Source organism: Aspergillus aculeatinus (genome assembly GCF_003184765.1).
Source record: "Aspergillus aculeatinus CBS 121060 unplaced genomic scaffold BO66scaffold_6, whole genome shotgun sequence".
Taxonomy (NCBI): Eukaryota; Fungi; Ascomycota; class Eurotiomycetes; order Eurotiales; family Aspergillaceae; genus Aspergillus; species Aspergillus aculeatinus.
This window is the reverse complement of record NW_020291475.1, coordinates 341,343-354,960: the sequence shown is the minus strand read 5'-3', so window position 1 is coordinate 354,960 and position 13,618 is coordinate 341,343. Positions and strand designations below refer to the sequence as shown.

Here is a 13,618-nt window from a genome sequence, read left to right as displayed (position 1 = left end):
CTCGACGGAGGCCCACAAATGCATGCATAATCCCCCCTAGCCTGCCGAACCATTACCTGGGCCCAGCCGGGTACAGGTTGTCGCAGCGGACACTCAACAAGCCGAATAAATGCTTCTTCGGTGGTGGCAGTGAGAGACCCCAACAAATGGTGGTGCAAGCTCAGAGCAACCACGCCGAAGAGAAGGTCTATTATAAAGGCGAAGAAAGCGAAACCCCCATAGTACACGCCATTAGAGAGAGACCCTTCAAAGAAAACATTTCGTCTTTTCTCCAAGGAAAAGATTGTGCTTTTCGTGATTGTTTTTTTTTTTTCTTTTTTCTTTCCCTCTTAATTCGCGGTTGTGTCTCCCTTCAGGGCCCGCACCGGTCACCGACGACGAGACATGACACCCCCTGCCTTCATGGGCTGCAATCCAAGAGCAACACCGCCAACAGGCCCTCCGACAGAGGTCTCGCTAAGCGTCTTACGCCGCTTGCTCTCAAAGTCGGGGCCCCGACTGTCAGGGCGGGCAATTCGGTCCACCTCGTCATCTTCCCTCATCCGCTTGGTGGAACCGATCGAACCATTGAGACCATTTGAATATCCCGAGGTTGGATTGGGGACTGAGTAATTTTCCGAGGTGGCACCGTTGTTAGACGTTCCGCGCGTGTCGCTGACAATGTTGTAGAGACTACTGGCAGCCGCAGGGCGCGGGGGGGTACTGTACCCAGAGCCCCATGGCGGAGGACCACCACTGGTGCGCGGGGTCATTCTTCCGGAGCCATTCTGCTGTGTAGGAGAGCCAGTGATCTCGGGTGTGAGCTGAGAATGGTCTCCGGTTAGGCTGCCCACAGATGGATTGGTGGTATAGGTGTAGGAACCGCGGCTAGTATTGTAGCCGGAATTGTCATGCTGCACGTATTCCGACTCATGCTCCGCAACCGATTCATTTCCAGCGCTGGTCACATGCCCATTGCTCTGGGTATACCGTTCGGGCTTGACATCAGTCGACTCTCCTTCCGGTTGTGCGCCCGGCGTACGGCTTGAGGGCGGACCCATCTCACTCTTCAAATATGGCTCACTCTTGAGATATGGCTCGCTCTTCAGGTACGGTTCACTCTTCAGATAAGGGGTAGAGGACATCGTCTGCCCGTAGGGTGCCATGCCACTCGGTTGCGATGCATAGTGAGGGTGAGAGGGCGGCGCCGCAGAGTAATAAGGCTTGGAGTCATAGCCTGACTGACCCTGAAACGATTGCATTCCTTGCATGTTATTCCCTGGTGGAGTTGTAGCTGGTGTGGTTGGCATCGAGCGGGCGTTGCTCAAAGCCGTGTCGATGGAGAGAGGCTGAGAGTTGGGCACACCTGATGGCATTCCCTGGTTGTTCCAGTCGTATGAGGTGTTGGAGTTGGTAATACCCATGAGACTCGAGGCACTCGCAGGAGGAGTGGGGAAAGTATGAGCCCGGTCAAGCCCCGGCCTCCCACCTTGTTGCGAGGCCACTGTGGGGGGTTGAGCCATGTGCGACGGCACACCAGCTTGCAGAGAATGATGATGATGATGCAAGGTAGGCGGCTGAGGCCCCTGAGACGTACGTGCGGCTGCTTGAGAGCCCTCCATGCGCCGCTGCTGAGACTCTTGCACAACTAGATTAGTTCTGCTTGTGTTTGTCGGGTGATACAGAAGTCCCCCAATGTTGTGAACAAACAACGGATACAGCAAGTCTGTAATCTTCTCCTTGTTAGCGAACTCGAGGGCCCGCTCGAAAGGAATCCTATTCCCAGAAGGTCAGCGTTCACGTAATGGCTAGAGCCGAGTTTCTAGAGCAAGATCATCGTACCAAACGCCCTTGAGGTGCATGGGGCCAATCTTGACGACATGACGGATCTTTTCGCTTTTCAGAATACCATCACGACGACCGCGGGTCATTCCCGCCACATTCAGAAGCTTCGTGCCATTGATCATTGAGTTGTCTGTAGAGCAGGGTTAGCCAAATATGAGGTTCTTTGTATTCGCCAGACCGACTACGATGTGCTCTAGCTCACCTTCACGTCGAGCAACACAGACTCCTTTGGCTTCAACCTGATAGCAGAGGCTTCCCTCATCCTCCCACAGTGTGGCGGTCACGCGTGGCTTCGATCCCGGCGGAGCGATCTGGCCGGTCAGATCGTATACGAAGCCCTGCGCAGGGGCGCCGGTTGAATTGCCATAGTTTTGAGTTGCCACCGCATGGCTTGTCACTGCTGGTTCGACGGGATCGGTTAGAGTCTCTGTATGTACGGTCAAAGGGAACCACGAGAATCACTTACCGGGTAGGGGCAGCAATTGAGCCGGGACCTGGCCACTCAGAGATGTCGTTGGGGGCTGGAGGCCAGGCTGGGATGAAGTTACGCCGCCTGGATAGGCATACGGGGCATAGGAGCCGGCCGGCCCATATGTCGTGGATGCTGGCTGCAGAACCGTCGGCTGCTGGTGGTATTGCGGGTAGTGAGCAATACCCCCAGCGGTGGCAGCATGCGAGGCATAAGGCTGGCCAGATGACAAATGCGAAGAATGAACGTCCATGTATGGTTGCGTCTGGTTCATGCTGCTGATCGGTGCTGGATTCTGATAGTAACTATCGCTAACCTGATTCTGCGCGAGCGAGTACTCTTGGGGTGCAGAGCCGTCCAGCGAAACGCGACCCTGGTTTGCCGCCGTTGTGAGGTCGGTCGAGGATGTTGGCGGGCTTCGAGTATCACTACCCCCGGGCGCGGAACCCGATAGACTGGTACGCGCGCTGGTGTTGTTGGACCCCAGGGCGGCGGCGGAGGCGTCGTCGTAGCTCGCCCGATAGGACTGGCCCGAGATGGCCTGCGAGGCCGTAGGGAGACTGAGAGCCGGAAGCTTGTCACCAGACAACAGAGGTCTCTCTGCGGCGTGGTGGTTATACCAAGGGATATCAACAGGACCTCTGGTGTGGACCTGCGAGATCGACGGTAGCTCCAGCTTTTCGGTTGACGGGGGTAACAGTTCTAATAATGGTAGTGAGGAGGTGCGGTGGAACGTCGGACTGTAAGATATGTCCGGCGTACCGAGAAAGTGGAAGAGAAAACGCTTGTCTGTGTTCTCGGCCTAAGCGTTCGTTTTTTTCTTCGATGAATTGGGTTCTGAGATCAGTCGGCACTTCGGGCACTGAGCTCGTTCCTGCTTGAACGTGCAATGTATCCGGGGCGAGTCTCTCAGGATAAACTTGTGCGGGGTCTGCAGCAAATATACACACCGAGTCAAGTGTCAATGCAAGTGGGCAGGTGGAATAGCTTTAGCAGGCAATGCAGGACATGCGATAATGTGCAATCGTGGCAGGCTCGTGGGCAGTCGTAACCATAAGACGCTAGAAGAGACCACTGGCGGAGACCAAGGAAATCGCTATGCAGAGACTTTGCGGACAGAAATCTAGATCCGAAGACGTGGGAGGATTTTGATTCTCACAAGCAAGCCCAAGGAAGATAGATAGACAACAAGCGCTTGCGTATGGTTTAGAGGGGAAAACGCTCAGCCGATTCAGAAGCACACAATCATGGGTCTCGTTTCAAGTCGTGATAAGCAAAGCGGAGAGAGAAAACGACGTGACAGTCCAGCATCCAACGTCGAGTGTCTTCGGGGATGCTAGACACAAAAGAGAAGTTGGTGTGCTGCGATAACGACACGAGGCGAGCAAAGTGGACTAAAATCGAGTCGTAACAGGTCGTAGAAAGTCGTTGCGTGCGGCGGGTGCAATGCTAATGTATGCTGTAGGCTCTAGGTAGAACACGGTCAACAACCGAGCCTGAAGACGCGGGAAAGATGATTGCAAGTTGAAGGTGCAAAAGAAGAAGGGCAAGTGGTAGCAGACAGTAAAGATAGCAAGAACAAGAACATTCAGGTCATCCACATAAGGTCATCAAAGGACAAGAGAGAAGGAGAGAGAGTTGTCAGATTGGAAGTAGGGGAGGAATTGTAGAAAGTAGCGGCAGAGAGATGGAGGTCCGATGTATGTATAAGAAGGCGCCAAACGGAAGGGATGGCACACTAACGAAGGCGGACAAGGGAGTGCCGAATTGGGTTTTGGGTTGGGGGGGGGAGGAGGGTGGGAAGGGAAGAAAGTAGGGAAAAAATAGAAATCTGAACCAAGGAAGCAGATCCAGCAAAAGAAGGATCGGGGAGGAAGGAAGGTGACAGAAGAAGAGGTTAGTGTGAGAGAAGAGTGGTGAAGGGTGAGGATTAGGATAAGGTGAAAGTGCGTAGGTAGGGAAAAGGTCAAAGGCGCAAGTGACAATCCAGACAGGATGCAACTAATTCTCTTTTGGGAGAATTTTGGGGGCAAAAAAATATTATCGCATAAATTCCCAAAAAGGAAAATGAGATCAGAGCAGTCAAGAAAAGAAAATAGTATAGAAAAGGAAGAGGAAATTGAGCAAAAAGGACGAAAAAGGACGAAAAATAACCGCCCAAGTCTGAGACAATCCAGATGTGGGCGATCATGACCGACCCCGAAGGGAGGAGAGAGAGAAGGCGGTGGAGGGGAGATGAATGGAAAAGAAACGAGTAAAGATAAGTTAGGTAGGATGAATAGGTGAATGAACGAAATAAAACGGATGATTGAATATGTGGATGAATGAATGAATGACTGACTGACTGACTGACTGACTGCTGCAGCGACTAGTGCCGCGGCAGATCATGGACGGAAAGGTGGAGGCTGGGACTCTGAGGTGGAGGAGGAGGGGAGGGGGAAGAGGGGGGGGGAGAGGCCGGCCAGCAAACGCAGGCTAAGCCTGATGTTCTCTGCAGCCGCCGGGGGAGGGTTTCTGGACCGCCTATGGACTTCTTCTTCACTGAAGTGGCCCAAAATGGAAATGACGATGGTTGGGAATCCTATCATAAGGAAGTCGAAAAGAAATCAAGCAAAAAGCAAATTACCAAGGGAGAAGCCAAATAATAGAAGAAAAAATACACCGATCCAGCAAATTGAGTAAAGAAGGAAAATAAGAGTAAAACAAGTGAACCAGATACAATTCAATGAGTACTTGAGAAGGAGAACAGAAGAAACTCACCTGACTTGAATTTTGGACTGTTTGAAGCTGATTATGATGGAGATGGTGATGATGCTAAAGTCGAACAGTCAAAGAATGGCGCTGGAAAGGGTGGGGAAAGTCAACCGGTGGTCACAGACGGCTCCCGCCCATCGAAGGCTCTACCATGGTCCAGAGAACAGCCAGATCGGGTCTGGGTGCGGGAAGGTGGGAGGGGGAGACAAAAGAAAAATAGGCGACAGAGAAAAAAAAAAGAAGAAGAAAGAAAAAAAAAAAAAAGAAACGAAAAGAGAGAGAGAATGAGAAAAGAAAAAAAAAGAAAAAGAACAAAAAAGAACCAAAAAAAGGTTCAATAGGTAACTGATGAATGACGGTTGAGGATCTTCGGGGCTGACGGGTGCAACCGAAACACCTCGCCCCTACTCCCCCAAGGACAAAAATGATGACAAGATAGGAATGCAAATAAAAGGGATGGATGGATGGTTCTGCTTGAAGCCACCCCCGACCTTCTTAGGTTCTAGAAAGAAGGATAGGGACCGCTAGCTTTCTCAGATCCTCTCCCAGAACTACTACATTCGATCTCTGAAGCTGTTTCGATGCAGGTGGAGCAAGACAGCCCAGTGTCTCTCTGCAGGAGTTCCAGTACCCTCATCGATGGCAGGACCATTCACAACCCCGAGGTGAGGCGGCTGGGCAGCAAGGAACAAGAAACCGCTGCAACAGCCAAAATTCTAACCCAAATCCAAAGACCAATTCAACAGGGCCAAAAAGCAATGAAAAGAAGGGGCGACCAAAAGCCCACCGAAAAGAAGATCAAGAAAAGTCGAGAAAACCAAAAGAGATACACCACATACCGGCACGTGTCTTTGACTCGGGCTCGAGATCGGTTTCTTTCTTGAGACCTGCTGCGCGGGAATGTAAGAGAAGCTGCAAGGCAAGCAGTCGGGTGCGAGATCGAGAAATGTCTCTGACGCGCTTCTGGTCCGGACGTGCTGAGCAACCTCGTTCTTCTTAGTCCGGTTTCTTATGATCCGTCGCAGGCGATCTACTCTCGAGGGGATTCTCTGTCCCGGTATCGGCTTCTTGCGAGTCACAGGCCCGTTGAGGAAGAGGAGTGGTCGGGGTTGATGAAAGAAGAGAAAGGAGAGAGGAGAAAGGGCGATTGAAGAGAAGCTGAGTGAGGGACTGGGTGGTGGATCGCTGGGCTGGCTGTCACTATAACTGTCGCCTTCTGATCGGGCAAGAAGAACAATAATAAATCAACATCCGAGGGAAAGGCTCGAAAAAGCGAGAAGCAAGAATTCAATCTAAGGGCAATTTAGGAAATCGGGTAAGAGAAATCAGAAGGAACAAGATATTGAGAGGGGGGAAAGTCCTAAAATCAGAAGAGGAAAAAATGAAGAAGAAAAAAAAGAAAAGAATTCAAATGGAAATAATTAAACTGGAAAAGAGAAACATAACAAGATGAAAATAATATCAACTGAAATAAAAATTGAGTGGAAGAAAATAAAAACGACAGACAGCATTAAAAATAAAATGGAATGGATGCTAGCAGTCAGATGTGGATCCCGCAACTCAAAACGAGCAGCAGGAGAGGAGAAGGAGTGGGATGGATTTTCTGGGACAAGAACCGTGCGTCGTGCGGAAGAGCGGAGAGATACACCGTGGGATCTGCTGCTGCTGCTGCTGCCGCCGCCGCCGCCGCCGGGTGGTGGTGGAAAGTGGTAGATATAGTGAAGTGGTTAAGTGAGATTAGTGGTGGTAGTGGTGGTGGTGCTGCTGCTGCTGCTGGTGCTACTGCTGCTACTGCTCCTGCGGCGGCGGCGGCTGCTGCTGTTGCGGCTAGTACAGTACTTACCCACCTAGTCTGACTCTCTCACTCACTCTTTTACCCTTTCAACTACTACAGGTACCTAGTATGAAGAGTACCGATCCCAATACCCTTCGTCTTTTTCGCAGGGTCCAGAAATTCCAGCGTCAAGCTCAGACAGCGCAAATGCCGCCAATCCGCCACGAAGCAAGGACCATTCGGCCGGATAAGCTAAACAAGACGCCGGGCAGGAACCACCGTTTGGGCTAGGAAGAGTATGCACCTCGGCTCCAGATTGGCTGCCGACCCAAGGGTGAAAAAAGGGAAGCGGCGCCAAATCTCGATGGCGAAAGAGTAGGCGGCAGAGCATGACAAGATCAAATGAAGAAACGTGATGCGCGATCCCAGTATCCATATCGTAGGGACCCAGGACCCTCAGCGGCAAATGGAGCAGAAGGATCAAGAAAAAAGAAAAACAAACCAAACCACAGCAAGCGTGAAGAAACAGAGAGGAGGCATGGAAATAAGCTGACAGACACATCAAGGAGAGTTCACTTGCTACGTACCTGTGACTGTAGCTGTATTGTTGGGATTGATACTGATGCTCGATAATGGCAACGTCAGGTACCCGATTCGCAGGTGAATCTCAGAGGAGCAGTAGGCTAATAGAAAAATAGTCTACGGAGTAGATAGACAAGGCCGCCCGAGCAAGTCTGCAGGGTTCAGCGAGCCACCATTAAGAAACAATTGATTGCGGGTGAAGCAGAAGCTGATCACTTTCAATCATCGATCGCGTTGGGAAAGCACAATGTGAACTCCTAATATTATCTACTTCTGCTCCGTACATACATCGAATTACGATTGCAAATGGAAATCAGAATGATCCAGGTAGAGGTTTCGAATCTCTCATGCCAATCTCACTCGGGAGACGATGGAGCAAGAGGAGATCACCACTAGATAGTAGACAATAATAAGAGCACATCGGGAAATGAGAGAGAAAAACTTGATAAACCAAGTCGAGTTTCGAGAACAATACTAAGCATGATACTATGACCATCTGTCAAGGAAAGGAAGAAACCCACTGGGAAAAATGGAAGAGGAAAAAGGAAAAAGGAAAAAGGTGGTGAGACCATGAGAGTGACTTTTGGACTCCGGGCGGTGCGTGAGGGGCCACACGGTGAACTGTTGGGACGGATGGATCGCGCACTGCTGTAAGTCATTCGATCGTCCTGCGCTGCCGGGTTGATGCTGAGACTAGTACCTAGTAGCCATCGGGCACGGAAACGGCGAGAATACTTTAGCACGGAGTACTCCTAGATAGTATCTTCAGTAGTTAGATAGTGCTTGTAGCTACAGAGCACAGGCTGGCTCTCTTTGCTTCTGCCGGGGGCTTTTCCATGTTCGTTCGTGCCATATTCTTCGATTCACTATCCTGAGTAGATAATCTCCGAAAGACATTCTACAACAAAGTGTTCTGTAGTTTGATAAGCACAGGACCCCGCATGTATCTCTGAACAACAAATTCAAGAACCTGCCGAGACTAGGCAGCCGAGACCGTTACCGATTGAAAGGCCCACGGAAGCAGGAAGAGAAGAAGCCGCGGCGAGGGCAGCATAGCAGCAGCAGCCGCCAAAAAGAAAATTAAGAAAAAAAAAAAAAGAACCAAGAGAAAAAACAAAAGCAAAGCAAAGCAAAGCATCGAGGGAAAGAAGGGGGAAAAACAAAAGAAAATGTATTAAAAATAACAATATTGATAATGACAGGCGCGTGTTCCAGGTTCGAGCAGCAGTTGTCTCCACGATGGCCGCGGGTCCCACTCAGCGTACCCAAAGTTCAAAGAAAGAATTGACCATGGGTAAGCTCGGCCACGAAGCGGCGAACCAATGGTCAAATCCATGGTCTGGAATGACTGCCAACCTAGGTACGCTGTGATTACTGTACAAAAAGGTACCGTGCTTGACTAGGTGAGTTAGATAGTAACACTACGTGGTGAAAAAGGCAGTAAGCAACTTAGATTCGAGGACGTTGAAAACTATGAGTATGAGCATGCAGTCAATGATAATCATGCTTCTTGTGCTTCGGGCATAGGATCGGTAGGCCGGCTGGCCTGCTAGCCTGCTTCACATCCTGCTGTAAGGTATTCTTAATCTCGTCAAGGTTGATCGTGAGAACGCACGAAGCAGTCTGTTGGGTGCATAGAGTGCTGACGGCGGTCGAGATCATCCATGACCAAATAAGGTCTACAACTTGAGAATGCATGTATGACAAAGCCAGAGATGGAGAGAATGAGTGTACCGGTATGGTACTCAGTTTGTACTGCGATCGTACCGGCTGGTAATCGATTGCTTCTTCTGGGTACTGCAAACACACATTGGTAGCAAGCTAGCTCACTGCCTCTCATCCCATCAAATAGTAAGTACCCTGCGCCAGTGGAGAAAATAGAGAGGGGGGGCGGTGGGCGGGTTGATTTGCGCAACTCAGCGCCTGGGGGGGGAAGTCGCTTTCTCTCCAGTCTTTTCTCCCCTTCCCCCTTCCGTTTTGCCCAAAAGACCATTTTCTTAATATGAGTAATATAGAACTAGCAGGGATCCATCCGCTCTAGTGAGATGGTCTACAGGGAATGCCAGTCATTGCCAGTTATCGTCAGTCGAAAGAACAATAGAATGGGAGATGGGGGGGGGGTCCATTAGATGGATGCAAGATTTGCGCACTCTAAACGGTGCAGTGGATCGTCCCAGCATGTAAAGCAGCGGGAAGCGGTTCGACACAGACCACCCCCAAAACTATCGGAAGCGACAAAGCTTTGAAGATCTTACCCTACCCTAGAACCAAACCTATCTCTTAGCCATCATCCACGAACGACAACGGTCAGCGGGAGAATAGTTACAGAGTCACCCACCCGAAAGAAAGGAAGGGAGGAATGGCGGTGACTTGAGCAGCATGAGGAGAAAAAAAGAAAAGGAAACAATAATCATATCGGTCGAAAATGGAAAGTCGTGGATAAGAAGCTTTTACAAGGGATAAGATACGACATATAATGCCTGGAGCAGCTCAACCACAATTGCCTTACCCTGCACGGCTGCTTTACCGGTAGTTCTTCTCAACTGATCGTTGACGCGGCGCATCCTAGATGGGTAATGGAAAATGTGCTTTCACTCTCCTCATTGTACTTTACGGCACAGGATCACATTGTTTTATTCCGAAGCATGCCGTGGGCGCTCATTGGCATTATTACACTAACTTAGCTACTAGTAGCATTGTACTTCTCCGACGCCGATGAGCCGAATGCTGGGATTCTTTTCGGTCGCAAATGGTCTACCAGCTGATGACATAACAGGAATAGTGAATATGACAATAGGTATTATGATTATGATGGGACCGATCACAAAGATGGTCCGGAGGACTCTTAAGTTTCCATTTCAATCTCAATCAGAATGAATCATCAGAGACTCCAACTTCAGATCTTTTCATTTGCTTGGAACTCAGGAAGTCTTCCGCGACAAGGCTAGAGAGCGCCAGTCCAAGAAATAGCCTGACTAGCCAAGTGGAGCCAGCCTTCTTGGACTGGCACTGGGCTCTTTTCCACCCCCCCCCACCTCTCTCTCTCTGTGTCTTCGCGTTCCTTACCTAGTAGTAATCCATCACCACCGTAAATTGCAATTACTCTTCCCTTCTCAACTCCTTCATCATCTGTCTTCCCCTTTCGTAAAATGTGAAGCGGATGGAGGATCCATTATTCAGGTCTTTGTGCACCCTACTATCATCGGCTAGCTAGACTTGGCTCATGATGCTGGGGGGTTGGATGCGACACTTTATTGGTTTCATCAAAATTATGATTTTTATTATGGTTACCATTATGATTATTGTCATAATTTCTACTCCGTATTATCACCATTATTACCGTCATCGTCATGGTTGTTAACAACTCTAAGCTGTTGGGGGCGATCTGGAGGTGGGCCCCGCCTGGAACACGGCCCCTTTCGCAGGTGGGGATGACAAGTCATCCAAATCAGACCAGTCTTCTGTGACTGATCATGGCGGAAGATAGGAAATCGGAAACGAGGCAAGTCGGTGGAGGACGATGACGAGAGTCAAATTAAATAGATCCGACGTATTTTGAGGTAGGGACGCGGACGAGCAAGAGAGCGACAACGAGGGGGTGAGAGGCGATCACGAGTCAAGGGATTATTGGATTTGGGAAAAAAAGTGAGCTTGATGGGCCAAGAGAGAGGGGCTAAAGGAATGATAATTTGTTCAATTAATTGATTTCACCCCGGTGCTACTTCGTACCCTGACCGAAGAAGTATACAGGGCTATCTATTCGAGGTATTCCGGACTCTAAGGTAGATAGTTAACTCACACCGTACCTAGTACCAGTTACTACCCTACCCAGTGGTTCGTTCCTATCAGCAGTCCCTATCTAGGTTAGTAGTCAACTAGACAGGCACACGGTAGGTAGCTACGGACACTGTTCCCAGCCAGATAAACTTATTTTTCCAACGCAGTCCAGAGTAGAATATACTGCAAGCAAGCGAGGCGATCCCTGGGTTACACAGCGCAACAGAAGAAATCGACCAGGATAGGGCCGGATTGGCAGGGATACATGCAGATGGCAGACCAAACCACTGGACCAGAGTGCACCACGCAGGCAGAAGTGGCGTGCAAGCAACATTCGATCAGGTCTGTGTTCTTCGATTTTTCCCTCCCACCCCATCATCCTTCAAGAGCACTATCCACATTCTGGGTTGGTCGGTCGGGGATGAGCACTGTCAGTTTGTCAGTCTGTCAGTCTGTCATCCAGTCCATTAACTACTAACAACCTTACTGTTTTAGGTTAATCAACAGCGGAGTAAACACCAGTTGTTGATTCTCACCTCGTTGCGGATTCTTAGTCACCCTTTTCCCGGCCGACTGTGAATATGCAGTGTTATTTACCGGGGGGGGAGAGGAGTGAGTCTTGGTCTGTCTCATTTTAATTCGGTTCATCAAGCTAAATTTCTGGATTAGGGGAATTTGGCCAAGGAAAGAGTGATGCTATACAAAAGCCGTTCGGTCATCCGTGTCTCTTTCTCCGCCACACACACACACACACACACACACACACACATTCATACTATTCAAATGACACTATTTCGAACAGCAATGCAGTGATCAAAGATAGGTTGCCGTAAGGCTTTCCAACAACTCAAGATTCACAAAATTCCGCCTGTTTCATCAATAGCTTAGTCGAATAAGGAACCTTCACGCAGGAAGCAAAGAATGAAAAGATGTTCAATTCACCTGACGAGGCGGCTCCTTGGATACATCAGACGGAGAGCTCAAGCTCGCGAGTCGGTCAAGAAAGCCCAATCCCGGGTAGTTAGGGATCATGACCCTGGCCACCATAGCAATAATTCTCCGCTTGAGAGATCAACTGGCGTTTACCATTGGCTCCACACGACCGGGGGGTGAGGTCAGAGATCGCTGGGTCTTGGTTGGTGTTTCACAAAACGAAGCTGAGAGATCTGGAGTTAATTTCCATCTTAGGTAGGCCAGCTTAAATCTTGCGGGCTCGGGCGGCTTTCCAGCCTGATTGATCTACGTCAGAATCAACGATGAATACCTGGAAAGCGGTCTCCTCGTACAAAACAAGTACCTCAATACCGTCATCTGTCTTGGATCTTCACCAGGAAGGTTGTACAGAGAGGCGACGGAAATTCTGGTGATCCTCCTTTCTAGATTGAGTACAGTACAAGATGGAACGCTAGTTCTCGTGGAATGATGGCTTGTTTGCCCCTCCGATACCGAAGTAGTAATTTCGTGCTCACGAACGACCTTTTAGCTATATTCTCCGCCGTATAGCATCGCTGGTCAACCATTAGAGCACCAACTAGTTAACTGCTCCGCACGATCCGGATGGGGGATCCATGCCCACTACGGAGTGTTGCGAACTATGAACGGAGGCGCGCGTACCATCATCAATATAGTGATCTTGATGGATCGATGGAGACGGTGAGAGGCATGAGCCGCCACCTTCTGGACTGCCAGGCCTTCATCTGAGTTGTTCTTTTGGCCATGTCTTTCCACGTTTCCCGCTCTTCATCGCTTTTTTCTGAAAAGAATTGCCTCAGAAATTGAATCCGGGGTCCAGACGAATCGGTGTAAGTCACAACCCGGATTTCAGGCGTGTTCAGGCGCAAGGGCAATGAACAACGGTGACCGACAAGAGCGAGAAGCTGGAGAGAAGGACGAAAAAAGTGACTCCAGGCCTCACCGCTGGTTTCATCGCGATGAGAATGACATCGAAAGTCTGATTTGGGCAAGAAGGGGGGATCAAAGGGAGGGGGGAGGAAGACTGTCATTTGACTGACAAGCTCTATCATTCCAGCTGTCCATGCTCGGCTGATGGCGCCAGGGCTGGTGATAGGCCCGGGAAGCTTCTTCCTGCACTTGCTGCAGCACCTCCTCGCAACCCCTTGCGTGTAGATAGTGGAGAAGAGGTGCAGCGACGATGTCCCACTTGGGCGGCCCAACCCCACCTTTCTTTTGTTGTTGCTGCTTGCTGTTCGGTCACTGGCCCATGAATTATTCTCGACGGACTCAGAGGTACTGTACGGATAGCGCGCCTCCATTGTTCGAACAAGGTCTTGTCTTTCTTTTGTTTCCTTTCTCCCTTCTTTCTTTCTTTCTTTCTTCTTTTCCACCCTCCATGCCTCGTGGTGGTGGGAGGAATGAAGAATGAAGCTGACAGGTCAGGGACGAATGTCGTACAGGAAGTGGATGAGAAGACGTGGTCC

The 13,618-nt window shown here is 49.9% G+C and overlaps 2 protein-coding genes across 2 annotated transcripts; both read right to left on the bottom strand.

Moving 5' to 3' along the window:
- Window positions 1-368: 368 nt before the first annotated feature.
- BO66DRAFT_408565 (apses transcription factor StuA) lies at window positions 369-3,881 on the bottom strand (the record flags this gene model as incomplete). The annotated part of the gene is made up of 5 exons (XM_025649127.1): window positions 369-1,755; window positions 1,822-1,954; window positions 2,027-2,221; window positions 2,291-2,995; window positions 3,785-3,881. 5 exons carry the CDS (start codon window positions 3,879-3,881, stop codon window positions 369-371), a joined length of 2,517 nt encoding a protein of 838 aa, XP_025507458.1.
- Window positions 3,882-12,606: 8,725 nt separating this feature from the next.
- BO66DRAFT_388731 (uncharacterized protein) lies at window positions 12,607-13,614 on the bottom strand. Its single transcript, XM_025646630.1, has one exon. The coding sequence runs from the start codon at window positions 13,451-13,453 to the stop codon at window positions 12,800-12,802; it is 654 nt and encodes a 217-aa protein (XP_025507457.1). The 5' UTR covers window positions 13,454-13,614; the 3' UTR covers window positions 12,607-12,799.
- Between the last annotated feature and the right edge of the window lie 4 nt (window positions 13,615-13,618).